Source organism: Pseudorca crassidens, chromosome 6, assembly GCF_039906515.1.
Source record: "Pseudorca crassidens isolate mPseCra1 chromosome 6, mPseCra1.hap1, whole genome shotgun sequence".
NCBI classification, from domain to species: domain Eukaryota; kingdom Metazoa; phylum Chordata; class Mammalia; order Artiodactyla; family Delphinidae; genus Pseudorca; species Pseudorca crassidens.
In genome coordinates, this window is record NC_090301.1 from 9,868,352 (window position 1) to 9,896,008 (window position 27,657).

Sequence of the window (27,657 nt, forward strand, 5' to 3'; positions counted from 1 at the left end):
TCAGATCATGATATAAGTGATACGATTAAAATACTTAGTGTTGGTATAATTATAAAAATACATGGTACGTTTGAACTTTGAGTTTCACAGTCAACGCACACATTTTAGGGGACTCAAGTAACATACACCATATGTTTGTGTTTTAGGCAACTTTTTCGTGTAACTGTGATGATCAGTACACGGGTACTTTCTGTGAAGAATTTGACGCCTGCCAGAGGAAACCCTGCCAGAACAATGCAAGCTGTGTTGATGCGATTGAAAAGCAAGATGGGGGCAACTTTACCTGTGTTTGCCTTGCTGGTAAGGTTTCCATAGTTAATAGTTGCTATGTGTCTCTCTGTAGAATAGACACTTATTAATTAAAGATGGTTAAGCATACATCGTTGGACAGGTGACTTTAAGATCTCATTTGGTTCCATCAGCCCATGCTGATGGGAATGGAGGAAGGAAGTTCCTATGGGGATAAACATCATGTTCTTTGGCTGGCTTTCTGATGTTAGGATGCTTCTGTCTTAGCATTCCACCATTTTCGTTCTGGACTAATGATATTCCTGGTCAAATAGAGGCCTGGATGTTTCAAAGACAATTCTGCAAATATGTACTGAGTGTGGGCTGGCGCTGTGCTGAGTGATTATGCTAAGTAACTTAAGAAGAATTTAGGCTAAACTATGCAGGGTGTTAGGTGATGCCACCCAATCCTCTCATTTGTGTTCATTTCCTTGTGTTCATGTGTGTTCATTATTCCAAGTTCTTGGAACACCATCCTGCACAATGGGGCAAGTCTTTAATATTCCTTGGTTAGTATGGGGGATTCATTGATCTTACACGAGACTTTCAGATCCTCGGAGCACAAAGCGTGCCTCTTAGGAGAGGGCAGAGGACAACAGACTTCTATTCTCTGGCAGTCATCTTACTGACTTACTGCTCAGCCAACTCGGTTATAAACCCTCAAGGAGCAGGAGTGGCGTTTTATTGGTGAACTTTTTGATACAGCTGTTTTGATGCAGCTTAAAAGCAAACACCAAATTACTCCTTTTTTATTATCAATATCATGGAAAACTGGCATCATCTTTCTTTTTCCATCTCAGCCTGTTGCCAACATCTGCCACTGGGCAGGGATTCAGGGTGATGTAGGAGCTGGGGATGGAGTGAAGTGGGAGTTGGGGTGATTAAGTGCTCATTGTAAGAAGCAAGGCCCATCCATGCAGAAATTCATAAACAAAAAAGTGAAAGTCCTTCACTCATCCATCCCAGCCCAAACTCTATAATAAGGGTAGGTTAATAGTTTGATATATTTTTTCCAGACCAGTGTGTGTATGCGTGTGTGTGTGTATTTCCCATGCAAATCAGATGATTAAGTATTTTTCTATATATTTAAAAAAAGTGATTATAGTATACACATGGCTCTACAACTTACTTTTTTCAGTGTATATTTACCAGTAGATCATACATATCTTTCCGTGTCAGTACATATGGGGCTACCTTATTCATTTTAACAATTACGTAGCACATCTCCTAAATTTGTATCTCCAGGTGAGACTACTGCCTACTTGCCATCTCCATTCAGATGTTCCAGGCCACCTTAAGCCCAGTCATTCCAAAACTGAGTTCATCACAACCCCAGCTCCACACAGCTCAGCTTCTGGTGTTCCATCTATTTCTACAAGCCAGACATCTACAGGTCACCCTAAGTGACCCCCACCCTCTGTCCTTTCTGCCTCCAAGTGTTCTCCATCTTACCACCAAAAGACTTTGCAAATCCCCCCACTTCTCTGCAGCCCCACTGCCACTGCTCCCAGGCTAGCTGCCTTTGCCCCTTGTCTGTGTAACTGAGATAACCTCTCACTCTTTCTCTGTCTCCTCTTGACTGTGCTGTGCCCTGGAACCAGAGTGATCACGCCAAAGTGAGCCCTGGCTTTCGTTATGTCAATGCCCCCAGACTGTCCATTCTCCTCGGTGATTATTTTCCAGTGCCGATCTGATGTAGTTGCTTTCCCATTTAATCCCCTTCTTCCCATCGCTCTTGAGATAAAGACCAGAATCCTCATCCTCTTTCTCCTCCGTGATCTGTCGCTCACTCACCTTTCCAGCCCCATCTCACCCCACTGCTCACCTTGCTCTGGGACCAGCTACCTTGGCCTCTCATCTCCCTGCCTGCATGAGCTGCTGCAGGACCACCTCCCCGTCTCTGTGCCCGGACAGCTCTCTCTGCTGCCTCCCTTTTGCCTGGTTTCTATTTTGGACCTTGTTAAATGCCCCCTTTCCTTGGGACGTCTCAGCTGAATGCTTCAGTCTAGGTCTCCTTCCCTTTTCCTCTTTCATAGCTGGGCGTTCCTTTCCTTCTCAGCCCTCATCTGTTTGCAGTGGATGTGTACACGTGTGATTCTTTGATTCCTGCCTGTCTTCCCCCCCAGAGTCAACCCTGTGAGAGCAGGACCTGAGTCAGTTCCGTTCACCATTGTGTCGCACCGTGTCTGATGAACCCGGGACGCTCAATGTGCTGATGAGATGGATTAATGAACGAGTATGAACGTGGCCTGATGTTTTAAACCACTCCTCTATGGATGGGTCTTTAAGAGAGTTTCAGTTTTATTTCTCTCTTATAAGTGATGCTAGGACGAATAAAGATCCTTCTATAAATAGCTTCAGTCAGGGCTGGTAGTGGAGCTCGTCACTGTTAGGACTGAAATGATTTGTTTGATATTTTATTCAGGTCTGTTCTCAGAGGAGATTTCTCTAGTTTTAAAGGAACTCAGGTGCATAGAATTGGAATGACCATAATGCTTGGTTCGTGATACTCTCTCATCTTGTCCATAGCGTGCTTTTCTATATTCACTTAGCTATTTTAATACGCAGTAATCACTGGTGGAGACACCACCAAAACCGGAAGTTCAACCTGATGACTAACCGTATAGTCTCCTCATCAGCCCATCCCTCGGTGTCCCTTCCCCATCTAGAGCCAACAGTCACCCTGAATCTTGAGTTGATCCGTCCTTTGTTTTCCTCTTTATATGATCTTAGTATTTACATGGTTTGTTTTTTTTGTTTGTTCTGTTTCTTTTGCGGTACGCGGGCCTCTCACTGTTGTGGCCTCTCCTGTCGCGGAGCACAGGCTCCGCACGCGCAGGCTCAGCGGCCATGGCTCACGGGCCCAGCCGCTCCGCGGCATGTGGGATCCTCCCGGACCGGGGCACGAACCCGTGTCCCCTGCATCGGCAGGCGGACTCTCAACTACTGCGCCACCAGGGAAGCCCCCTTTTATGTCCTCTTTAAGAAAATATTTTCCTTCCTAAAGATCTAAAAGATATTCAGGTATATTTTCTACCAGGCATCTGAAATTTTTGATTTTCAGCAAAGTATTTAATTAATATGAATTTGATTTTTGTATCTATGGTTTGAAATTGGGATATTTTATCTTTTACTCTAACTTTATTTTTCTTCTTCAGAGATACTCCATTTCTTTAAGTACGTAGTATATGAAACCTTTACACTGTGCCCCCTTCCCTAGAAAGCAGCTGCTAGAATTTGGAATGACTGGATACTTTATACATTTTTAACTGTGCTTACTCTCATTTTAGGCATTTCTGCACTGTCAGTGTTTAACCGTTGATTTGAAATTTCCAGAAGCACTGTAAATTATTTTTTGCTTATTAGTGGGGAGAAGAATTTCACCTCTGTCATCTAAGATGATTTAATATCCTCCACGTGGATAGCACCTCCTGGCTTTTTCTGGGTGTCTCCAGGTGGCACATATAGACATACAGCATTCTCCTTGGTTCTTCTAATAACAACAGTAACAATAAAAATAGTACTTTGGCTTTCAGTTAGCTTCAGGAACAGAGAGTTGCACTCTAAGAATTGGATTTTGATAATTAGACTCAGGGACAGTTTGGTGATTTCCAGTAAGTTCATTAGAATGGTGCTGGAAGCTGAGATACGGCAAACAGATCCTGATTTACAAAGTGATCATCTTTTATTTCTTCTATCAAAACAACAAAACTATAACACCACATTTGTAAGTTGCTATTGTTTTAATAAACGACTTCCTAACAGTTGTTCTTCAATTTCCTGAATATTACAGGTTTAAATCTATCCAGTTTTCATGAAATAACATACAGTTTCATTTTAGAGATACATACCTTTGTATACTGGTCACAGTTTAAACAACTTTACATAATCTCCGCTGACATTTACATCATGCTGTTTTCTGGTTCTTGAATGGCATAGAGTTTGCATACAGTTGTGCATCTGTGAGAAAACCCTAGCACATAAAAGAAATTCTTTCTTGTTTAATAGAAACGTAAAGCAGCTAGAGAACCACAGCAGCTATTTAAAATCTTTTCTGCTCTCCTTGAATCTGTAGCTCTGTCTTCATCTCTCTCACCTTCTACTTTATCCAAAGGTGACCTCACATCGGCTGGGGTCTCTCAGCCATCCTGTTTCTATCAGGGTCTCTCTGACTTCCAGTAGCAACTTCACTGGCCTTTTCTGGAACTGGGGCTGTGGGATTCCTTCCCCCATAGCCTCCATTTTCCCTCATGCTCTAGGACATCCCAAGCAGAGGTAGAAGAGATGTAGGAAATCTGGCACCTAACTGTCTCTTTGCTCAGCTACCTCCTGACTTGTTCCTGCAGTTCTCTTAGGCCGGTTTCTACTTTATCAGTTCCCACGTCCTGTGGGAACAGCCCTTTCATAAAGCATCTAGCTCTATCTCTCCATCTGCTTTTTTTTTCGTCTTAACATTTTTTTTCTTTGGCTGCACTCCACAGCATGTGGGATCTTAGTTCCCAGACCAGGGATTGAACCCGCACCCCCTGCAGTGGAAGCCCGGGGTCCTAAACCACTGGACTGTCAGGGAAGTCCCTCTCCACCTGCTTTTTACTGTAGTACACACACACATGCACACAAACACACAGACGCGTGCACACGCTAATGGCTAGTGTCTATTCAGTGTAACCACGTGCCAGGGCTGTGCTAAGTGCCTTCCAAGGCTGCGCTTTAGAACAATCTCCTAGTTAAACACTCTTAATTATACCATTTTCGTAGATGAGAAATCTGAGGCACAGGGGATTTTGTAACTTGGCCAAGAATATTAGAGGGACGCTCGACTGTCGTCACACACCAATCCCCAAATCTCAGTGGCTTCCAAGCAGAGGTTAAGTTTCTGCTGTGTCGTAGTTGGATGAAGGCACTTGGCCTCCAGGTGGTAACTCAGGGATCTGGAGGGTCTTGTGTGATGCTCTGAGACGAGTGCCTGGACGTGTCGTTATGTCACTTCCGCCACATGCCGTTTGCCAGAATTTGGTCCCTTGGTCCCTAGAGGTTTTGCCTGGGAAGAGGAGTCGGTGTGGCGAACATTCTCATGGTCTCCGCCGTGCCAGGTGCATGTGCCCGTAACTGTTGGGGCTGAGGTTTGAACCCAGGTCCTCCGCTGGGCTCCCAAGCCCATGTTCTTGGTCATTTTATTACACTCTTGTCCTGTGTGTGTAGCCGCACTGCGAGCTGAGGACTCTCCTGGTACAAACATGTGATTCAAAACCATGTCATGCTTTCAACTTTCTCATATCAAACAGGACTCTCCTTAAGAGGAGAAATACTAGGCCATTTTGCCCCAAAGCGGGGACTGGATGCTTGAAAAGAGGCGTTTTCTATTTGGTTGAGTTCTGAATGTCATTGAAAAGCTTATGTTTCCATAGGAAAGCTACATTTCCTTTGTGGGAAGAACTGTTTCCAGGTTAATTAACATCAATTAATTGACCTCTGAAGCTCCAGATATGTGCCTAAGAACTCTCTAGCAGAGGGAAGTGTGCTTCCTGTTGAAAATTTATCACTGTGCTTTCATGTTTGCAAGTCTGATCATGAGACATGATCTTGTTTGATGAATGAATGAATTCAAGCCAGCTTCTTGTCACCAGAGAACAAAACTTCCACAAGTCTTCACAGAGACGTTGTCTTAATGCAACACTCATTTCTCTCGAGAAGAGAACGTTTCTTGGAAAGGAAAACTATTATTTTCAGCAAAGAAGCTTCTGCTCCAGATTTGCTAATATGTTGGTGTTTTGCTTTAATTTCTACATCAAATGCCACTACAGAGAGGATTTTTGAGTCATCGGTAATCCAGAAATGTATGAATATGGTGTGTTGGATGTTGAGTGAATTAAGTAATAAACTCTCTGCTGTAGTTTCCGTTTTGATTTTTACTACAATTTCTTGGAAGCAGGAGGTGACTTTTTTTTTTAAATAGTAAAACACTGATGTGTCATCTACACGTGTTGCACAATATAAGATGAATTATAGATTATGGTCAATCCAATTTCTGTTTTGGGAGGAAATTTTTATCAAGGGTGATTGATAGTTTTCTTGGAATTTTTGGCAATACTTTCAAAAAGAAGGGGGCTGTCAGTAGCACCAAGTACCGCGGGAGAATCTAAGAGGAGGTTATTGACTTTGGCAACAGGTTTGTCCAAACCATTGGTGGCCTCCTGTTTACACTGATGTGATAAGGGTGCCTCAAAACTTTGAGGTCTCCCTAAGAGACTTCATACGGGGACAGAAGCAAGGGAAGGTGGCTGGGAGTTACCAGACACACTGAAGGGCAACACCATATATGGAGATAGTCATAGCCGCTCGGTTTTCACGTGGCCTAGAAGCTTCCCAAGCGACGCTGGTTGGCAGTGACCAGGTGACCGGATATGGATGGGCAGGATGTGAGAATCAGTGAGTGGCAAATACAGACTGCTCTAAAGATGACGTTAGTGGCACAGTTAGTGTGCAGAACAGAATTAGAAAGGTCTCTTTTATATTATTTTTAAAAATTATAACACAATTTAATAGCACAGGCTCTGGAGTCAGAATGCCCTGATCACAAGGATAAATCTCACACAGTGAGAACTTAAATGTGGGCTGTTTCCCATCACCCCACTATCGTACTGTCCGGTTCAGAATGAACTTCCTGGAGACTCTGCTCGCTGCCTGAGGTTACACGAGCCCCAGGTGCCAGAGTCAGAAGACCTGGTCCCGTCTAGACCACTACCCGTCCCACCTGACCACAGCCTCTGGAGCCATCAGTCTCAGTCCTGCTTCCATCCTTACCGTTTTCTAGCTGGGCTCCTTAGGCAAGTTGCACAACCTCTCTGGGCCTGCTTCTTTGACTTTGCAGGGACTTGGCAACAGCCCTCGTCACGGCTGGTTATGAGTATTAAATGAGAAAACAAGCTCCAATTCTGTTGACACATGTCTCCAGTACTTAGCCATGGCACCTAGTAGGTGCTCAATAAAGATTCGTTGAATAAATGAATGAATAGAATAAGATGAAATTCCATCCGAGGCATCCAGATGTATGTCGAGGACTGGATTCCCTTAACTCCCCTCTCTGCCTTCTCTCCCCAGGCTTCTCCCTGTAGCACATGCATTTCTTTTCCTTTCCACATCAGATTGGGGCTGGCCTGAGGGCGGCACTGCTGTGTTACATGACTCTTTATTTCTCCATCCCCTGTCAGTGCCACGCCTTGTGCTTTGCTCACAGTAGACGTGGAATTTAACTTCTTTAATCAGGATTTATTTTATAAAAGCCTTCTAATTTCAAGAGTGTAATTTTTCCTCCAAGGAGCTATTACTTTTTCTGAAAAGAATAGCTGTGATGCATGTTCAGAACCACCACTGCCAAAATATTATGTGTCATACGAAGCACTTCTCAGCTTCAGAGCACTTCATTGTTCCAACTAATTGTTGATTTCAGCCTGTTTTTAAAACTCATCATTTCCGAGGTGAGGGGAGTGCAGCCTGTGTTCCCATCCCAGCTTTACTCTTTTAAACACTGGGTGTGGCTCAAATCGGCATCAAGGTGCCTTTGAGCGTGAGTTAGAAATGGGTCAGCTCCTCCTGGAGGTGAATCCCGAGTAGAATTTGCAGAGTCCCTACACCCAGTCTCACTCAGCTCGAAGGGTGAGTCCAGTGGCAGATGAGTGCAGGTTTGAAGAAGTGGGTTAGTTCAGTTTCAGAATGGAAGGAACCTCGGAACTGCCTCTCTACGTGCAGTGGCGGGGGCGGTAATGATGACTGCATGAGGGTGGAGGATGTGGCCAAGGTCTGTAAGCTCACGGGGAAAGTCAGGCTTCTTCACGCTGTGTCCATCTTTGGGTCAAAGTGTGTTTACTGCAACATTCTCATGGTCTGTGAATTTTCCACTAGTTATGAGTAGAGCGGGAGGTATGGGCATCTCTGGCGGGCTATGACTGCATGGACCATGATGCAGAGAGAGTGCCAGTTGAGTCCAGGGGGCAAAACAGAACTGTAGTGTGGCCAGCCTTGGATCCAGTCTCTTCTACTTACTAACTGTGCGACCTTGAATCGCCCTCCGCACCTCTCTTGGGTTTCCTCATCTTTAAAATAAGGGCTTGTTGTGAGGATCACTGATGCATTCAACAGTCATTTGTCAAGTGTCCACTGTGTGCTGGGTATTTTCTAAGTGCTAAGAGCCCCACTGTGAAATAGCAAAGACCCTGTGTTCATAGAGGTGGTGTGTTAGTGAGGGGATGGGTCAACAGTATGCACGTGTGTGTTCTTTGGGGTGTGTGTGTGTGTGTGTGTGTGTGTGTGTGTGGTCAAGGGAACGCATCATGGTGATAGATGCTAGGAAGAGAAATAAAATACAGGAAAGAGATAAAGAACTGGGAGTATGATTGTAGACAGGGGGATTAGGTGAGGCCTATTTGAAGGGGAAATGCTTGTGTAGAGACCTGACCAAAATGAATAAAATGAGCTTGTGAACAATGTGAATGGCAGACGGAATAGCACATGCAGAGGTCCTGAGGCAGGAACATGCCAGGAGTGTGTGAAGGGCACAGAGCCTAAGAGAACCAGTGATGACGCTTGGCTGGGACCAGACCATGCGGGCAGGACAGGGATTTTATCCCGAGAGTGACAGGAAGCCATTGGAGGGTGTGAACTGGGGTGGGCCCTCTGATTTTCCTCTTGAAGGAGAATACACATAGGGAAGGAAAATTGGGAAACCAGTCAGGAGGCCATTTACTCCCTGCTGGATCACAATGGTACTGGAAATGGGGAGTTTGGGATTCAGGGTGTATTTGAAGGGATTGCTGATGACACTTCTGGTGGACTGAATGTGAGGTGTGAGTGGCAGTGGGTAGTTGTGGATGATGCCAAAGCTTTTTTAAAAATAGCAGTTTTATTGAGATATAATCCACATACCATCGAAACGGGCAAGTCAATGGTCTTTAAAATATATTCACAGAGTTGTGTTAACTGTCACCACAGTCAATTTTAGAACATGTTCATCATCCTAACAGCAGCCCTTTCCCCTTGAGCTGGCACTCTGAACCTGCCACACACACACACACACACACACACACACACACACACACACACACACACACACACTGCAGTAACCACTGATCTACTTTCTGTCTCTATAGATTTGCCTATGCTGGACATTTCATATAAGTCGAAAAATATGATATGTGGCCCTTTGTGACTGGCTTCTTTCCCGCAGCATCATGCTTTCAGGTTCATCCATGTCGAGCATGTGTCGGTATTTCACTCCTTTTGATGCTGGAGTAATATTCCGTTGCATGGAGACACCACATTTTGTTTATCCTTTATCCACTGACAGAATGTGGGTTGTTTCCGCCTTTTGGCTGCTGTGAATAACGCTGCTGGGAACCCACCCTCTTATGCTCGTCCTTCTCCAAAGGACGAGCTTATGCTTCCAAACTTTTCGGTTTTCCTCTCGCTGCCATCCCCCCCTCCCTGTCCCCCATTTCCTTCCCAGCCTCCGGAGGTCTCAGTTAAAAGCAGTCCCTCATGGGCTTCCCTGGCGGCCCAGTGGTTGGGACTTTGCCTTCCCATGCAGGGGGTTCATGTTCTATCCCTGGTTGGGGAGCTGGGATCCCACATATCTCGTGGCCAAAAAACCTAGACATAAAACAGAAACAATATGGTAACCAATTCATAAAGACTTTAAAATGGTCCACATCGGGCTTCCCTGGTGGCGCAGTGGTTGAGAGTCCGCCTGCCAATGCAGGGGATACAGGTTCATGCCCTGGTCCAGGAAGATCCCACATGCCACGAGCGGCTGGACCCGTGAGCCATGGCCGCTGAGCCTGCGCTTCCGCAATGATTTTGTAAGGCCTTTGCGGCCGCTCTGTCTGCTCAGCTTCCTCCTCCTCTTCATCACGGCTCTTTGTCCAATCAGTAATTTTCTACCCATTTATTTAAACTTTCTTTCTCTTCATATCATGAATCTGCTTCTCCAGTGTCATTGGTGATGTGCTTCTCACTGATTTCCAGGGCTTTTTCTTAGTCCTCGTGTCTCTCTAGCAGCCCTTCTCGCCTGGCTTACAGAGCACTGCCCTGCGTCCGTTCTCCTTGGACCTCTCCAGCCCTCCTCCCACCTTCTGTGCCCGGTTCCATCTCTAGAGCTCAGTCCTTACCCGCTTCAGCTGCCTTTCCCTGCCTGGGCCAGCAATCACTCATTCTGAGCTGTCACCTCTAAGTGAATGGCTTCCAGATCCTTCCTTTCAGCCTCCGGGGTCCCCTCAGCCCCAGCACTTTCACTGGGCTCAGCGTGATGCTCTGCTAACCCTCAGCCCCTCCTGAGACTCACCCCCAGACTCCCCTCCCTCTGCCTCCCACACATGCTTTCGAGCCTGGCTCTCTTCGACTGGCTCCTGTTTCTATCAGCTGTGCCGTCACTGCCCTCATCTCTCAGGCTGGAGGCTCAGTCCTGCCTGTTGACTCCCCCGTCTTGTTTATTTCTGGACCGTCTCCAGGTTTGCTCTGTTTACGATGATTCCCCATCTGCCCCTGCACGCTGCTTCCTCTTCCATCGCCAGTGCCCTGATTCAAGCCTTGTCATCTGTTGCCTGAATGACTGTGGTGAGCCGGTCACCCTGACCACCATCCACGCTGCCTTGCTTACGACTGCAGTGCAGTATTCCAGAAGCCCAGGACTGGAGCCCAGCCGAGCCAAGGGCAAAGCCTCCTCTCACTACTCATCCTCTGTGTGACTCTGGGGAAACTAACGTCACTGGGTCTCAGCTTTCTCTCTGTAAATCGGAGTGGGTGACAGAGTCCGCAGCCCCACAATGCAGTGGTTAAGTGATGCATGCGGTGCGCTCAGAAGGGTCCCTGGTGTGCAGTGAGTGCTCAGTGAATGTCAGTGGCTCTTATTGTTGTTGTTTTTGTGAAGCCAAGAGTCAGATGCCCTGCACGGAGCACTTCCACTACTTCCTGTGGCTGGAGATGTGGCCTCGGTCCCGTCTGTGGGCTCCCTCTCTGGGAAGCCAACTTGGATCACGTGGGACCCTTAGGACATCCTTTCCTTCTCTCCTAAGACCCAGGAGAGCTGGGCCTGAGCGGCTCCCTGCCACGCTCCCTGCCTCAAGGCTGGCCTGGCTCTCACGGTCTTTCCCAACAAGCCTCATGAAGAGGCGAGAAAAGACATGTGAGGAGGAACGAGTGTGGGGTTTGGGGTCTGCGGTCCTGGGTTTAACTCCAGGCAGAGTCACTCACCGATTAAGTTTCTCTGAGCCCAAGTTTTCTTGTCTGTAAAATGGAATAATGGTATCGCCCTTGTAGGGGTTGAAGAGAACATGCACACACGTACACGTGCATATGCAAACATATACACACACATGCAAACATGTATGTATACACATACATGTGCACACACACACACTTACACACACAAGCACACATCTGCATCCACACGTACATACGTCTGGCTCAGAATAGGTGGTGCATAAAGGGCACCGGTTTGTAGCTTCTAAACACAAGTAAGAGGAAGCCGATGAGAAGGATCTGAGCTTCAGTTCTCTGTCTCTCCCAGAGGCTGTACCTATCCTCCTACGCCCCGTTTTGCCTGCCCCTTTGGCCCTCATTCTGTCCAGACCAGAGGCCCCTGTTTCCAAGGAGAAGCGGGGAAAGTCTTAAGCTCTCCTCCTAAGTTAAAGCAAACAAGAAGGGACCATGCTACAACCCTGCTTCGGCATGGCTGCGCTCTGTTCAGAAACCTTCAAAGGCACCATGCTGGTGACCCCAGCTCCTCAGCACGTGGATCTGAGGCTGTCACGGCTTGCCCCAGCCCCAGCCTTCCCCCCCCGCCCACTCCAGGCAATCCAGCCTCGCGTGACACTGAATGTGCCTGACTCGGTACTACTTCCTGGCTTTTGCTCCCACTGTGTCTAATTGTTTCCTGTGAATGTGTCTTCTCTCCTCATCTGGAGTAAGCTCCCTGCAGGCAGGAACTGTTTCTAAACATCTTTTAGATTCTCCGTTTGTGAATGTTCACCCCACAAAATTTCCTTCTGAAAAAATGAATGAACACCTCCTCTATAGTCTGGGTTATTACACAAGCTTAGAATTCAACCGATAAATATCTTTAAGGCAATTCCTTACCTTGTCTGCCCCATGGTATAAGTTTTTGATTAATTTAATGTCTTCTCCCTTCTGATTTCGATTTCTCAGAACATACTTAATGAAAGGATCTTTCTTGAAATCTCTCCCCCATTGTAATCACTAGATTAGGAGACACAGGTGTCATATATAGTCTGGCCTATATTAATATCTCAATTAATACTTCTTATTTGGGTTCTAGGGAAATGGAATGAAAGAGACTATTTAAAAATAGCAATGCATGGTGCTTATGCAGTCATTAATTACTTTGTAACGAGTACCCACAGTGTCCCTGGCTTGGGGCTGGGGCCAGAAATCACCAACACATGCTCTTAAAGAATAGGAAAGTAGATCTGGAAGCTATGCAGTGACAGGTACAATAACTGAGCCTGGGGGCTCTCCCACTCATGAAAAGAAAAAACATGTGTCAACATGCAGCCAATAAAGGCTTTTTGATGTGATACAATATTTGATTTTCATGCTCTGATCTTTTTCCTTTGTTATCTGCATGAGATGTGTAACTCTTAAATGAATAATATTAATGTTAAAAGAAAATGTTTGCTGCTGCTTTTCCAGATCAGTGGTTCTCAAACTGTAGCACGGACCTTGTGTCAGAATCACCTGGAAGGCTTCTTAAAACTCAAATTGCTGGGCCCACCCCCAGAGTCTCTGATTCTGTAGGTCTGGGATGATGCTGGTGAATTTGCATTTATGGTGAGTTCCCAGGTGATGCTCTGGGGACCACACTTGGAGAACCACTGCTCTCAACTGCCTGTTAAACACTGAGAGATCAAACAATATTGGCATAATGCTCGGCAGTGTTAAAATCCTAAGTTATTCATTCATTCAAAAATATCGAGCCACCTACAATGTGCCAGGCATGGTGCAAGCTATTATGGATTCAAGGGCGCACTTGAAAGAAATGGCTCCTGCTACTTGGGGTTGATCTCATTCATTACAGCGCTCTTGGGAGCCAGGTGTGATCTTTATCCCCATTTCACCCATGAGGGGAATGAAGGTCAAAGTCAATGCATTGATGCTGTCACTCAGCTGATCGTTGCTTCACCATCCCAGACCTCTGACTCTCCAAACCACTGTCCTTTCCACTGTGCCTCTTGCCTTTGTGCTTATTAGATGTGGTTACTTTTTTTTTTTTTCTCGTAACCTCGAGGTTAATTTTTCTAATGCTGCTGAACGTCAGCTTTCTTTCATGCTTTTCTATCGCATATTCCCATTTTAATTATATTTTATTGATTGCCTTCTGCAGATGGGCCTCCTATGTCTTCCTTTTTTTGCCTTTGGTTTTAAAATGATGTTTGCATTTGCTCAGATGTGTTTGTTTTGCCCCTGCCAGCAGATCTTACTAGTTTTTTTTTTTTTTTTTTTTTTTGTCTGTTAAATAATTTCTGCCTTCCTTGCTCTGGAATTGGATTCCTCTGAGACTGAATGTCTCGATGGAGCACAGATTCTGGCCAGTTATTGCTTGCTTCATTGTGCTAATATTAGGCACTTCATCTCTACAGCAGCAGCTGAGGCCCCCGCCGTCTGCTCTGATCCCCCCAGGGTGAGAGCCGAGGCTGGTGGGCTCTGTCGGTGGCGTCAGGCTTTCAGTACAAATCCAGCGCTTCTCCTCACTGCACAGGCCAGGCTATTAAAAGCCCAGGAATATGAAAAATAGCTCTCACCACAGTTCCCATCTTGGAAGCTTTCAGGACAGCTCTGCAAAGAAACAATTAGATTCTGCCTCACAGAGTTAAAGTGACTTTTTGTTTCAGGAGAGAAATCATAAAGTAAAGATCATACACAAAAACAGTTGTTTCAGAGAATGTTTAGAAAAACAACTGATCGATTGCCTTGACTCATTTAGCCAACTTTGTTTACACTTCACGTAATTTGCCATTGAACTCTGCAAGGTTTACCTTCATTTGAAGAGTACAGCCAGTCCATAGTGATTTGGGGGTGCTGAGGGATATAGCTTTTTGTTATATTGCCATCAATCAAGAGACACCACTAGGATGTGGTTTTCTCCAAACCGTTCTGATAGTCACAGGAAAACATAGCTATTTTTTCTCTTTATATACACTGGTAAATTTTAATCATATTTTATACTTAAATACAAAATAGTGTAAAATTAAATACTCCCAGGCTACATTAGACCAAAGATAATCCGGTAATGTACCCATTGAATGAATGATTTGGTTCAATGCATTTCCTTAAATGTGTCAAGTCATCTTCTCCATCTAGCAGGCTTCACTCACTAGCACATGCACTTTATTTCATCTGACACCATTTCTCATGGTCAGACTGCTTTAAAAGCCCTGAGCCTCAGTCTAGAGCTTTCTCAATTGTCCCATATGTCTTTGAAAGACATATGTATCCTGAGGCACAATTTTACTTACATCTTTTTTGTTATACGAGAATGTTCTCCAAAGAGACAGTAAAACCTCTGTGATTCCCCAAGAGATCAGCAAGTCCCATAACATCTGTTTTTGAAGCAATTATTTTACTTATGAATCGAATATCAAAATTATAAATTCTTCAGTACCTTAAAGTTTTTAGAGTCAAATAATTTATTTTAAAATGGCCTTTAACTTGCTAGGAGTTATAAATGTTTCTAAGGATTCTGATTTTTCAAAATGTTCTGAAGGTGTTGTTTCCCTGTTTTATAAAGGATCAGCATCTGTTTAAGGGCAGATAAGAGGCATTGGGATAAAAGCAAGGGTTTTTAGTCTGAAGGACCAAGGTCTCATTGACGTAAACTGGGGTTTCTCAACTCTGCATTAGGGATATTTGGGGCTGGATAACTCTTTGCTGTAGGGAACTGTCTTGTGTATTGTAGGGTGTTCAGCAGCATCCCTGACTTCTATGCACTAGATGCTAGAAGCATCCCAAGGGGTGTGACAATAAACAGTGTCTCCAGACGTTGTCAAATGTTCCCTGGGGAGAGAGTCACCTGGTGCAGAACCACTGACCTAAGGAATTAAACTTGGATAGGGGCTTTGGCAGGAGAAAGGAGTTCTGTTTCAGATCTGTTGATGCCTATTGCAGGGAACTGTCAAAGGTGCTGAATGCTAGTTGGAGAAGCAAGGCTGAAATTCAGAAGAGGGTCAGCCTAGTTCCACCCATGGCAGTCTGGAGGAGGAAGCAGGGGAAGGAGGGGCCCTTCAGCAGGGCAACTGCTCCATTGTGTTTTCTCAGATTGGAATTCAGGCCACTGCAGAGCGCAAGGTGATTTTCGATAGCACATTTTTGAGATAATTTTTTTTTATTTTAATAGCTATGCATTTACTTTAACGGGCATTAGGAAGAAGAGTAACTGGCACATTTCGCCCATGCTGTTCTGGGTATTATTGCTTAGGGAGAAGCTAAATCTAACTTGAAAGATATAATTGATGTTAGGGGAAAAGCTTTAAGCAAGTTAGTTCACTTGTGCCAGGAAATGTTTAAGTGCCGAGGATTCAGCGATTAACAAGACAAAGTCCTGATTCTCAGGGAGTTTATGGTCTCCAAAGGGAACCAAGAAAGAATATCATTTCAGGTAATGATAAATATGTTGTAACGGAGCATGCAGGAACCCTGGGGGGACCACAGGAGGCTCCAGGGACTGAAGCCTTCATCCCATGGCGTCACCTTCTAGGTGGGGAGGTAACCAGTAGTTGTGTGTGTTGTTGAGTAGAGGTAAGTGATAAGATGAAGAATAAGGGAGGGAAAGAGGCACAAGGTCTGAGCAAGTGACTTCTGAGTGGAGACCTGACTAATGGGACGGGGTGGCCACGGAAGGGCGCAGGGTCAGAGGGAACAGCCGATGCAAAGTGATGGTGGGCCATTAGGGCTGAGGTTTTGTTTTGTTTTGTTTCTATTATTAGAGTTCTTCCAGAAGTTTTAATATATTTTTAAATTGTGGTAAAATATACAATGCATAAAATTTACAATTTTAACTATTTTTAAATTGTGGTAAAATAAACATAACATAAAACTTACCATTGTAACCATTTTTAAGTGTACAGTGCAGTAGTGTAAGTACATTTTGATATCCTAGAGTGGCTATTACACACAGGGAGGGCTATCTGAAATTATCCTTTGTGTTTGTTTCCTTATAAGAATAAGAAATTATAGTGATTCTCAAGCCCTGTCAAACATCTCAATGTGTGTTGCCTTAGCCCTGTCTTTCAACTTAAAATTCATCAAAAAAAAATAAATTTCTCAACTAAACGTTTTAATTGGAATCCTAAGTCTGATAATTGCTCTCATGCACCACACTTTCTCCATCGTGGCACCTTCTTTGCACACAAACACGCTCAGATCAGCCTAACCCAGATGCCAAGTGACAATCCCAGGGCTCAGATCTCTGTCATTGTAGCATCGTCTCCTTAGCTGGCTCCATCTCTTTCTGGGTTACAAGACTCATCCCACTAAGGGAAGAGCTTTATTATCTCTAGCTAATTGCAGTTCTTGACCCAAATGAATTAGATCTGGTGCTCAGAGGACCAAGGTTGTTTCTGCGAGAGAGATTTTCGGCTGTCTTACAAGACCTGGGCATCCAGGGCAATTCTCATACCAGTGATGAACACACAGGGGCCATCCTTTTCCTTACTGTCTCCCTACGGTCAGCTCTGGTCTGGACTCTCCAAATGGGGCTCATTTCACAATGCACAGTCTTTGGGTTCAAGAGACATCTTGACCTAACTGTTCCGATTTTGTTTGTAACCCCCACTAAGATTGTAGCTAACTCCTTCTCTGCTTAGCTGGATTTTACATTTCTTTAGCTCCCCTGAGACATTTGTTTATCTCCCTAATTGGTTCTATGGGTGACTTTTTTTTTTTTTTTTTTGCGGAATGTGGGCCTCTCACTCTTGTGGCCTCTCCCGTTGCGGAGCACAGGTTCCGGACGCGCAGGCTCAGCGGCCATAGCTCATGGGCCCGGCCGCTCCGCGGCATGTGGGATCTTCCTGGACCAGGGCACGAACCCGTGTCCCCTGAATTGGCAGGCATGACTTTAATGCTATTCTGCTAGGTGACTTTAATGCTATTCTGTTAGGTCCTCCTCTCCTTTATGTAATTCAGTTTTAGCTGGTTTTTAAAAAAAATTTTATTTTATTTATACAGCAGTTTCTTATTAGTTATCTATTTTATACATATTAGTGTATACATGTCAATCCCAATCTCCCAATTCATCCCACCACCCCACCCCCACCCCGCTTTCCCCCCTTGGTGTCCATACTTTTGTTCTCTATGTCTGTGTCTCTATTTCTGCCCTGCAAACCGGTTGATCTGTACTATTTTTCTAGATTCCACATATATGTGTTAATATACGATATTTGTTTTTCTCTTTCTGACTTACTTCACTCTGTATGACAGTCTCTAAGTCCACCCGTGTCTCTACCAATGACCCATATTTCATTCCTTTTATGGCTGAGTAATATTCCATTGTATATATGTACTACATCTTCTTTATCCATTCATCTGTCGATGGGCATTTGGGTTGCTTCCATGACCTGGCTATTGTAAATAGTGCTGCAGTGACCATTGGGGTGCATGTGTCTTTTTGAATTATGGCTTTCTTGGGGTATATGCCCAGTAGTGGGATTGCTGGGTCCTATGGTAATTCTATTTTTAGTTTTTTAAGGAACCTCCATACTGTTCTCCATAGTGGCTGTATTAATTTACATTCCCACCAACAGTGCAACAGGGTTCCCTTTTCTCCACACCCTCTCCAGCATTTGTTGTTTGTAGATATTCTGATGATGCCCATTCTAACTGGTGTGAGGTGATACCTCATTGTAGTTTTTTTTTTTTTAACATCTTTATTGGAGTATAATTGCTTTACAATGGTGTGTTAGTTTCTGCTTTATAACCAAGTGAATCAGTTATACATATACATATGTTCCCATATCTCTTGCCTCTTGCGTCTCCCTCGCTCCCACCCTCCCTATCCCACCCCTCTAGGTGGTCACAGAGCACCGAGCTGATCTCCCTGTGCTATGCAGCTGCTTCCCACTAGCTATCTATTTTACGTTTGGTAGTGTATACATGTTCATGCCACTCTGTCACTCTGTCACAGCTTACCCTTCCCCCTCCCCATATCCTCAAGTCCATTCTCTAGTAGGTCTGTGTCTTTATTCCTGTCTTACCCCTAGGTTCTTCATGACACTTTTTTTTTCTTAAATTCCATATATATGTGTTAGCATACGGTATTTGTCTTTCTCTTTCTGACTTACTTCACTCTGTATGACAGACTCTAGGTCCATCCAACTCATTACAAATAGTGCAATTTCATTTCTTTTTATGGCTGAGTAGTATTCCATTGTATATATGTGCCACATCTTCTTTATCCATTCATCCGATGCTCATTGTAGTTTTGATTTGCATTTTCTAATAATTAATGATGCTGAGCAGCTTTTCATGTGCTTCTTGGCCATCTGTATGTCCTCTTTGGAGAAATGTCTATTTAGGCCTTCTGCCCATTTTTTGATTGGGTTGTTTGTTTTTTTAAAATTGGGCTGCGTGAGCTATTTATATATTTTGGAGAGTAATCCTTTGTCCATTGATTCGTTTGCAGATATTTTCTCCCATTCTGAGGGTTGTCTTCTCGTCTTGTTTATAGTTTCTTTGCTGTGCAAAAGCTTTTAAGTTTCATTAGGTCCCATTTGTTTACTTTTGTTTTTATTTTCATTACTCTAGGAGGTGAGTCATTCTGAGGGTTTTCTCCCATTCTGAGGGTTGTCCCATTTTTTCTCCCATTCTCCCATTCTGAGGGTTGTCTTCTCCCATTTTCTCCCATTCTGAGGGTTGTCTTCTCGTCTTGTTTATAGTTTCTTTGCTGTGCAAAAGCTTTTAAGTTTCATTAGGTCCCATTTGTTTACTTTTGTTTTTATTTTCATTACTCTAGGAGGTGGGTCAAAAAAGATCTTGTGATTTATGTCAAAGAGTGTTCTTCCTATGTTTTCCTCTAAGAGTTTTATAGTGTCTGGTCTTACATTTAGGTCTTTAATCCATGTTGAGTTCATTTTTGTGTATGGTGTTAGGGAGTGTTCTAATTTCATTCTTTTACATGTAGCTGTCCATTTTTCCCAGCACCACTTATTGAAGAGACTGTCTTTTCTCCATTGTGTATCCTTGCCTCCTTTGCCATAGATTAGTTGACCATAGGTGCGTGGGTTTATCTCTGGGCTTTCTATCCTGTTCCATTGATCTATATTTCTGTTTTTATGCCAGTACCATATTGTCTTGATTACTGTAGCTTTGTAGTTTAGTCTGAAGTCAGGGAGTCTGATTCCCCCAACTCCTTTTTTTCCCCTCAAGATTGCTTTGGCTCTTCGGGGTCTTTTGTGTCTCCATACAAATTTTAAGATTTTTTGTCTAGCTCTGTAAAAAATGCCATTGGTAATTTGATAGGGATTGCATTGAAACTGTAGATTGCTTTGGGTAGTATAGTCATTTTCACAATATTGATTCTTCCAATACAAGAACATAGTATATCTCTCTATCTGTTTGTGTCATCTTTGATTTCTTTCATCAGTGTCTGATAGTTTTCTGAGTACAGGTCTTTTACCTCCTTAGGTAGGTTTATTCCTAGATATTTTATTCTTTTTGTTGCAGTGGTGAATGAGATTGTTTCCTTATTTCTCTTTCTGATTTTTCATTGTTGGTGTATAGGAATGCAAGAGATTTCTTTGCATTAATTTTGTATCCTGCAACTTTACCAAATTCATTGTTGAGCTGTAGTAGTTTTCTGGTGGCATCTTTAGGAATCTCTATGTATAGTTTCATATCATCGGCAAACAGTGACAGTTTTTCTTTTCCAATTTGTATTCCTTTCTTTTTCTTCTCTGATTGCCGTGGCTAGGACTTCCAAAACTATGTTGAATAATAATGGCGAGAGTGGACATCTTGTCTTATTCCTGATCTTAGAGGAAATGCTTTCAGTTCTTCACCATTGAGAATGATGTTTGCCGTGGGTTTGTCGTATATGGCCTTTATTATATTGAGGTAGGTTTTCTCTATGCCCATTTTCTGGGGAGTTTTTTTTTGAGGTACGCGGGCCTCTCATCTTGTGACCTCTCCCGTTGCAGAGCACAGGCTCTGGACGCGCAGACTCAGCAGCCATGGCTCACGGGCCCAGCCGCTCTGCAGCATGTGGGATCTTCCCGGTCTGGGGCATGAACCCGTGTCCCCTGCATCGGCAGGCAGACACTCAACCACTGCACCACCAGGGAAGTCCCCATAGAGAGTTTTTAATCATAAGTGGGTGTTGCATTTTGTCAAAAGCTTTTTCTGCATCTGTTGAGATGATCATACAGTTTTTCTTCTTCAATTTGTTAATATGGTATATCACATTGATTGATTTGCGTATATTGAAGAATCCTTGTGTCCCTGAGATAAATCCCATTTGATCATGGTGTAGGATCCTTTTAATGTGTTGTTGGATTCTGTTTGCTAGTAGTTTGCTGAGGATTTTTGCATCTATATTCATCAGTGCTATTGGTCTGAAATTTTCTTTTTTCATGATATCTTTGTCTGGTTTTGGTATCAGGGTGATGGTGGCCTTGTAGAATGTGTTTTGGAGTTTTCCTTCCTCTGCAATTTTTTGGAAGAGTTTGAGAAGGATAGGTGTTAGCTCTTCTCTAAATGTTTGATAGAATTCACCCGTGAAGCCATCTGGTCATGGACTTTTGTTTGTTGGAAGATTTTTAATCACAGTTTCAATTTCATTACTTGTGATTGGTCTGTTCATATTTTCTATTTCTTCCTGGTTCAATCTTGGAAGGTTATACCTTTCTAAGAATTTGTCCATTTCTTCCAGGTTGTCCATTTTATTGGCATAGAGCTGCTTGTAATAGTCTCTCGTGATGCTTTTTATTTCTGTGGTGTCCGTTGTAACTTCTCATTTTTCATTTCTAATTTTATTGAGTCCTCTCCCTCTTTTTCTTGATGACTGGGTAAATGTTTATCAATTTTGTTTGTCTTCTCAAAGAACCACCTTGTAGTTTTATTGATCTTTGCTAATGTTTTCTTTGTTTCTATTTTATTTATTTTTGCTCTGATCTTTATGATTTCTTTCCTTCTGCTAACTTTGGGTTTTGTTTGTTCTTCTTTCTCTAGTTCCTTTAGGTGTACGGTTAGATTGTTTATTTGAGATTTTTCTTGTTTCTTGAGGTAGGCTTGTATTGCTATACACTTCCCTCCTAGAACTGCTTTTGCTGCATCCCATAGGTTTTGGATCATCATGTTTTCATTGTCATTTGTCTCTAGGCATTTTTTGATTTCCTCTTTGATTTCTCCAGTGATCTCTTGGTTATTTAGTAACATATTGTTTAAACTCCATGTGCTTGTGTTTCTAACGTTTTTTTCTCTGTAATTTATTTCTAATCTCATAGTGTTGCGGTGGGAAAACATGCTTGATATGATTTCAATTTTCTTAAATTTGCCCTGGCTTTACTTGTGACCCAAGGTATGATCCATCCTGGAGAATGTTCCGTGTGCACTTGAGAAGAAAGTGTAATCTGCTGTTTTTGGATGTCATGTCATATAAATATCAATTAAATCTATCTGGTCTATTGTTTCATTTAAAGCTTGTCTTTCTTTATTAATTTTATGTCTGGGTGGTCTGTCCCTTGGCGTAAGTGAGGTGTTAAAGTCCCCCACTATTATTGTGTTACTGTGGATTTCCTCTTTTAGAGCTGCTAGCAGTTGCCTTATGTATTGAGGTGCTTCTATGTTGGGTGCATACATATTTATAATTGTTATATCTTCTTCTTGGATTGATCCCTAGATCATTATGTAGTGTCCTTCCTTGTCTCTTGTAACATTCTTTATTTTAAAGTCTATTTTATTTGATGTGAGTATTGCTATTCCAGCTCTATTTTGATTTCCATTTGCATGGAATATCTTTTTCCATCCCCTCACTTTCAGTCTGTATGTGTCCCTAGGTCTGAAGTGGGTCTCTTGTCGACAGCATATATATATGGGTCTTGTTTTTGTATCCATTCAGTGAGCCTGTGTCTTTTGGTTGGAGCATAATCCATTCACATTTAAGGTAATTACGATATGGATGTTGCTGTTACCATTTTTTTAATTGTTATGGGTTTGTTTTTGTAGGTCCTTTTCTTTTCTTGTTTTTCCCACTTAGAGAAGTTCCTTTAGCATTTGTTGTAGAGCTGGTTTGGTGGTGCTGAATTCTCTTAGCTTTTGCTTGTCTGTAAACCTTTTGATTTCTCTATCAAATCTGAATGAGGTCCTTGCTGGGTAGAGGTATCTTGGATGTAGGTTCTTCCCTTTCATCACTTTAAGTATATCGTGCCACTCCCTTCTGGCTTGTAGAGTTTCTGCTGAGAAATCAGCTGTTAACCTTATGGGAGTTCCCTTGTATGTTATTTGTCATTTTTCCCTTGCTGCTTTCAATAATTTTTCTTTGTCTTTATGTTTCATCAGTTTGATTACTGTGTGTCTCGGCATGTTTCTCCTTGGATTTATCTTGCCTGGGACTCTCTGTTGTTCCTTGACTTGGGTGGCTATTTCCTTTCCTATGTTAGGGAAGTTTTCGACTATAATCTCTTCAAATATATTCTTGGGTCCTTTCTCTCTCTCTTCTCCTTCTGGGACCCCTATAAGGCGAATGTTGGTGTGTTTAATATTGTCCCAGAGATCTTTTAGAATGTCTTCATTTCTTTTCATTGTTTTTTCTTTATTCTGTTCCATCTCAGTGAATTCCACCATTCTGTCTTCCAGGTCACTTATCCATTCTTCTGCCTCAGTTATTCTGCTATTGATTCCTTCTAGTGTAGTTTTCATTTCAGTTATTGTATTGTTCATCTCTGTTTGTTCTTTAATTCTTCTAGGTCTTTGTTAAACATTTCTTGCATCTTCTCGATCTTTGCCTCCATTGTTTTTCCGAGGTCCTGATAGTCTTCACTATCATTATTCTGAATTCTTTCTCTGGAAGGTTGCCTGTCTCCACTTCATTAAGTTGTTTTTCTGGGGTTTTATCTTGTTCCTTCATCTGGTACATAGTCCCCTGCCTTTTCATTTTGTCTGTCTTTCTGTGAATGTGGTTTTCGTTTCACAGACTGCAGGATTGTTGTTCCTCTTGCCTCTGCTGTCTGCCCTCTGGCGGATGAGGCTATCTAAGAAGCTTGTGCAAGCTTCCTGATGGGAGGGACTGGTGGTGGGTAGAGCTGGGTGTTGTTCTGGTGGGCAGAGCTCAGGAAAACTGTAATCCACTTGTCTGCTGATGGGTGGGGCTGAGTTGCCTCCCTGTTGGTTGTTTGGCCTGAGGCGACCCAGCACTGCAGGCTACAGGCTCTTTGCTGGGGCTAATGGTTGACTCTGGGAGGGACCATACCAAGTATCGCTTCCCAGAACTTCTGATGCCAGTGCCCTTGTCCCCACAGTGAGACACAGAAACCCCCCACCTGTGCAGGAGACCCTCCAACACTAGCAGGTAGGTCTGGTTCAGTCTCCTATGGGGTCACTGCTCCTTCCCCTGGGTCCTGATGCGCACACTACTTTGTGTGTGCCCTCCAAGAGTGGAATCTCTGTTTCCCCCAGTCCTGTCGAAGTCCTGCAGTCAAATCCTGCTAGGCTTCAAAGTCTGATCCTCTAGGAATTCCTCCTCCTGTTGCCAGACCCCCAGGTTGGGAAGCCTTATGTGGGGCTCAGAACCTTCACTCCAGTGAGTGGACTTTCGTGGTATAATTGTTCTCCAGTTTGTGAGTCACCCACCCAACGATTATGGGATTTGATTTTATTATGATTGTGCCCCTCCTACCATCTCATTGTGTCTTCTCTCTTTGGATGTGGGGTATCATTTTTTTGGTAAGTTCCAGTGTCTTCCTGTCGATGATTGTTTAGAAGTTAATTGTGATTCCTGTGCTCTCACAAGAGGGAGTGAGTGCACGTCCTTCTACTTTGGCATCTTCAACCAAATCCTCTAACTGCTCTTGTCTTTATCTCCTGATTTTCCAGATGAAATTCTGCTGCATCTCCATCTTATCCCCCTCCCCTCCTAAAGTTAGTTGCTAACTTTCTTCTTAGTAATTTCTGTATTACACGACAGTTTAAAATTTGCACCATACATCTCTTTCTAGTGCAGGATCATAACTGCTTGTGTTGTATCCAGCGTCCCTCTCATGTCCTTGTGTGGTCCTGAGACCACAGCATGAAAACAGTGCTAAAGACTGAAAAGGAGCTGGGCATGTTTGGGAACAGAACAGGGCCCCAGGAGGCTGCAGCATTGTGGTCAATGGGGAGAGTGAAGATGAGGAGGCAGGGGCCAGGTCAGGTGTGCTTTTTAGCCGTGGGGTAAAGTGTTTGGGTTTTATTCCAAGCTCTTGGGGAAACCACTGGAGGGTTTTAAATATAAAAGTAATAGGATACAAATTATGTCTTAAAAACATCTCTCTGGCTGCTCCCATGTAGAATTGATTTTAAGAAATCAAGTGTACTCATCAAGAGATGAGTTGGGGGACCATTGTTTGAGTCCTGGTGGGAGGCAGCGATGACTGGAACTAGACAATATGAATGGTGTCATATGGTTGTGATGATAATTTGGAAGGCGGTCCATGAGTGCTTATGGTTTGGTTATGAGGAAGCGCCGTATTGCTAGCTGGAAGGACAGGAATGGGGATGTTTACTGGTATTGGCCTCCATAGTTAGGTATAGACTTCTGTCATTTGGGAACCAAAATGAAGGAAGCTTGTCACTGCTGTGTATTTTTAGGGAAGTGTAAATGACAGTCACATCTTTTCTGCATCCTTCTGTGTCTTTACACAGGCCTTTCTCTGTGTTTTGTCAGCCTTCCCCTTGGGAACTTACAGTGTAGATCTTCAAGGCCTGAAATGCCTGAAATACATACATTCGTATGTGTGCTGGAACAGATTCTCCCTGACACACACCAATGGTCACCACTTACTACCTCCCCCACCCACTGTGTTGACACCATCACCGTCTGGCTTGACCATCTTCTACCAGGTCATCTGGGTGCCTGTCACTGCTCTGGTAGGATAAAGAGACGTTATTCACGATTGGCATAGTTACTTCATTCCCCAGAAAGGGACTAGCTTTCTGCAGGGTGGAAGGAAGAACCCAGGCAAAGCTTTAATGGTCTTTGTTCATTTAAAGTCCTACCAATCCCTCATTTAGTTTTGACTCTGTGGTTATGACATCAAATTAAAAAACAAAAGACACAGGAAGGGAGATCTACAAGGCTTAGGTATCCAGCTCAGAGTATCACATATAGCTCAATGTCAATGATTTGTCTGACAACTGCAGGTAAGTCTCTGCTCTCTGAGGGTCTAAGAAATGACTCACTGGTGTTTAAGAGCCCTTTGAGTCAGATGCAGGGTGCTCATGGCTCCTTGCCCTGGGGTGGGAGGGAAACGCAAGAGGGAGGGGATATGGGGATATATGTATACGTATAGCTGATTCACGTTGTTATACAGCAGAAACTAACACAACAGTGTAAAGCAATTATACTCCATTAAAGGTGTTAAAAAAAAAAAGTCACACGAAAAAAACCCCAAATATATAATGCTTTTAAAGCTTGGGAACAGAAAGCAATGGTACAGTGACTGATCCTTGAGCCGTGCTCTTCACTGGAGGGGACTCCTGGCATTTGAGTGAGAAAACTGTGTTATTCTGGACCAGTTTAGGCAGTGCAGGGCTTCAGCGTCTCCACCATGGAATGCCGGTGTGACCCTCTAACCATTATGCCAATCCCTAACATCCCCACATCACAAACGTGGGTTATCCTCTTGGATTGATATCTTCCTAAACTTGAGTCCAGTATTGGAGCATTTAACAGCACTGAAGATTCACCTTGCTTATAGTTTTAATTTAATATTAGATCTGTTAGGGAATTCCCTGGCTGTATAGTGGTTAGGACTTTGCACTTCCACTGCAGGGGGCCTGGATCCAATCCCTGGTCAGGGAACAAAGGTCCTGCAATCCGTGCAGAGCGGCCAAAAAAACAAGTTAGATCTATTAGATAAGAGCAAATTAAAGGCATGGGAAGATTTGTGTATTATCAGACAATGTGGTTCTTAAAAAGAAATTGTTGATATTAATAAATATAGAGTGTTTAACTAAATTTGTAAATGGGACCAGACATTCATTAAGGAGGCCCTTAAAAGTGATCTTTTCAAAATAAATATCTTTTAGTTAGGGATGCATAATGAAGTCTTTATAGGTGACAAGAAATTTTCTTTAAGATACCCACAGGGATGATATGGAAGTATGAGGAGACTAGATGAAATTAAATGGACAAAATGTGAATAGTTCTGAATTTAGACATTTTATTTGAAAATACATTAACATAAAATTGTTATAGTAAGATATTCTGTTCTGAATTATGGAGTAGATTTTTGTCCTCGTGTTTGGATTTTTAGTTTACATGATTATCTTACTCTTCTCATACCCATGAATTAGCTACAGTCCCCTAGACAGTATTTTTTGTTTTGTTTTGTTTTGCGGTATGTGGGCCTCTCACTGTTGTGGCCTCTCCCGTTGCGGAGCACAGGCTCCGGATGCGCAGGCTCAGCGGCCATGGCTCACGGGCCCAGCCGCTCCACGGCATGTGGGATCTTCCCGGACCGGGGCACGAACCCGCGTCCCCTGCATCGGCAGGCAGACTCTCAACCACTGTGCCACCAGGGAAGCCCCCTAGATAGTTTTAAAGCCTGTAAGGAAGAGTAGGATTGCAAACAATGGCTTCCATGATCACAGTCTGTAATTTAGACTAGTTTGGCAGGTCATTGAAGCTCAGGCCAATCATCTTTCTCCTAACATTGATTTATTTTTGCGAATACAAATGCTAATGACAGCCTTTCAAAACGAATAATTCAGAAAGACAAGTTTTTAATGTACTTTATGTACATCCTGGAAAGCACAAAATGTTAGAGTATGATTATAATTTTGTAGGAAATATCTGTGCATAAACATTTCTGATAGGAATTATCTCTAAAGTATTAATATTTCTGTCACTCAAATAACATAACTAAGGGTAACATTTTTCTCTTTCTATTTTAAATCTTGTATTTTCCAAATTTTCTTTCATAATCATTTTCCACTTTAAACTAAAAAACATAATTGCATGTTATTTTTTAAACTTGCCTTTTTGGGGGGGGCTTTGTTTTCAAAGTTAACAAAGTATTTGGAATTTATTTGAGGCTTCTCAGCTGCATGGGTATTCCAATAGATACAAGTCCTTATTTTCTCATCACACATATGTGGTTACGTTATTAACCA

General features: G+C 43.2%; 1 protein-coding gene across 2 annotated transcripts in view; it reads left to right on the forward strand.

The window, feature by feature from the left end:
- Positions 1 to 27,657, forward strand: part of DNER (delta/notch like EGF repeat containing) — a 324,264-nt gene that overhangs the window by 198,301 nt on the left and 98,306 nt on the right. For both annotated transcript variants that reach the window (XM_067740313.1, XM_067740314.1), the window contains exon 6: positions 147 to 300. In XM_067740313.1, the coding sequence (XP_067596414.1) occupies positions 147 to 300 (154 nt within the window). The remainder of the gene's footprint in view (positions 1 to 146; positions 301 to 27,657) is intronic.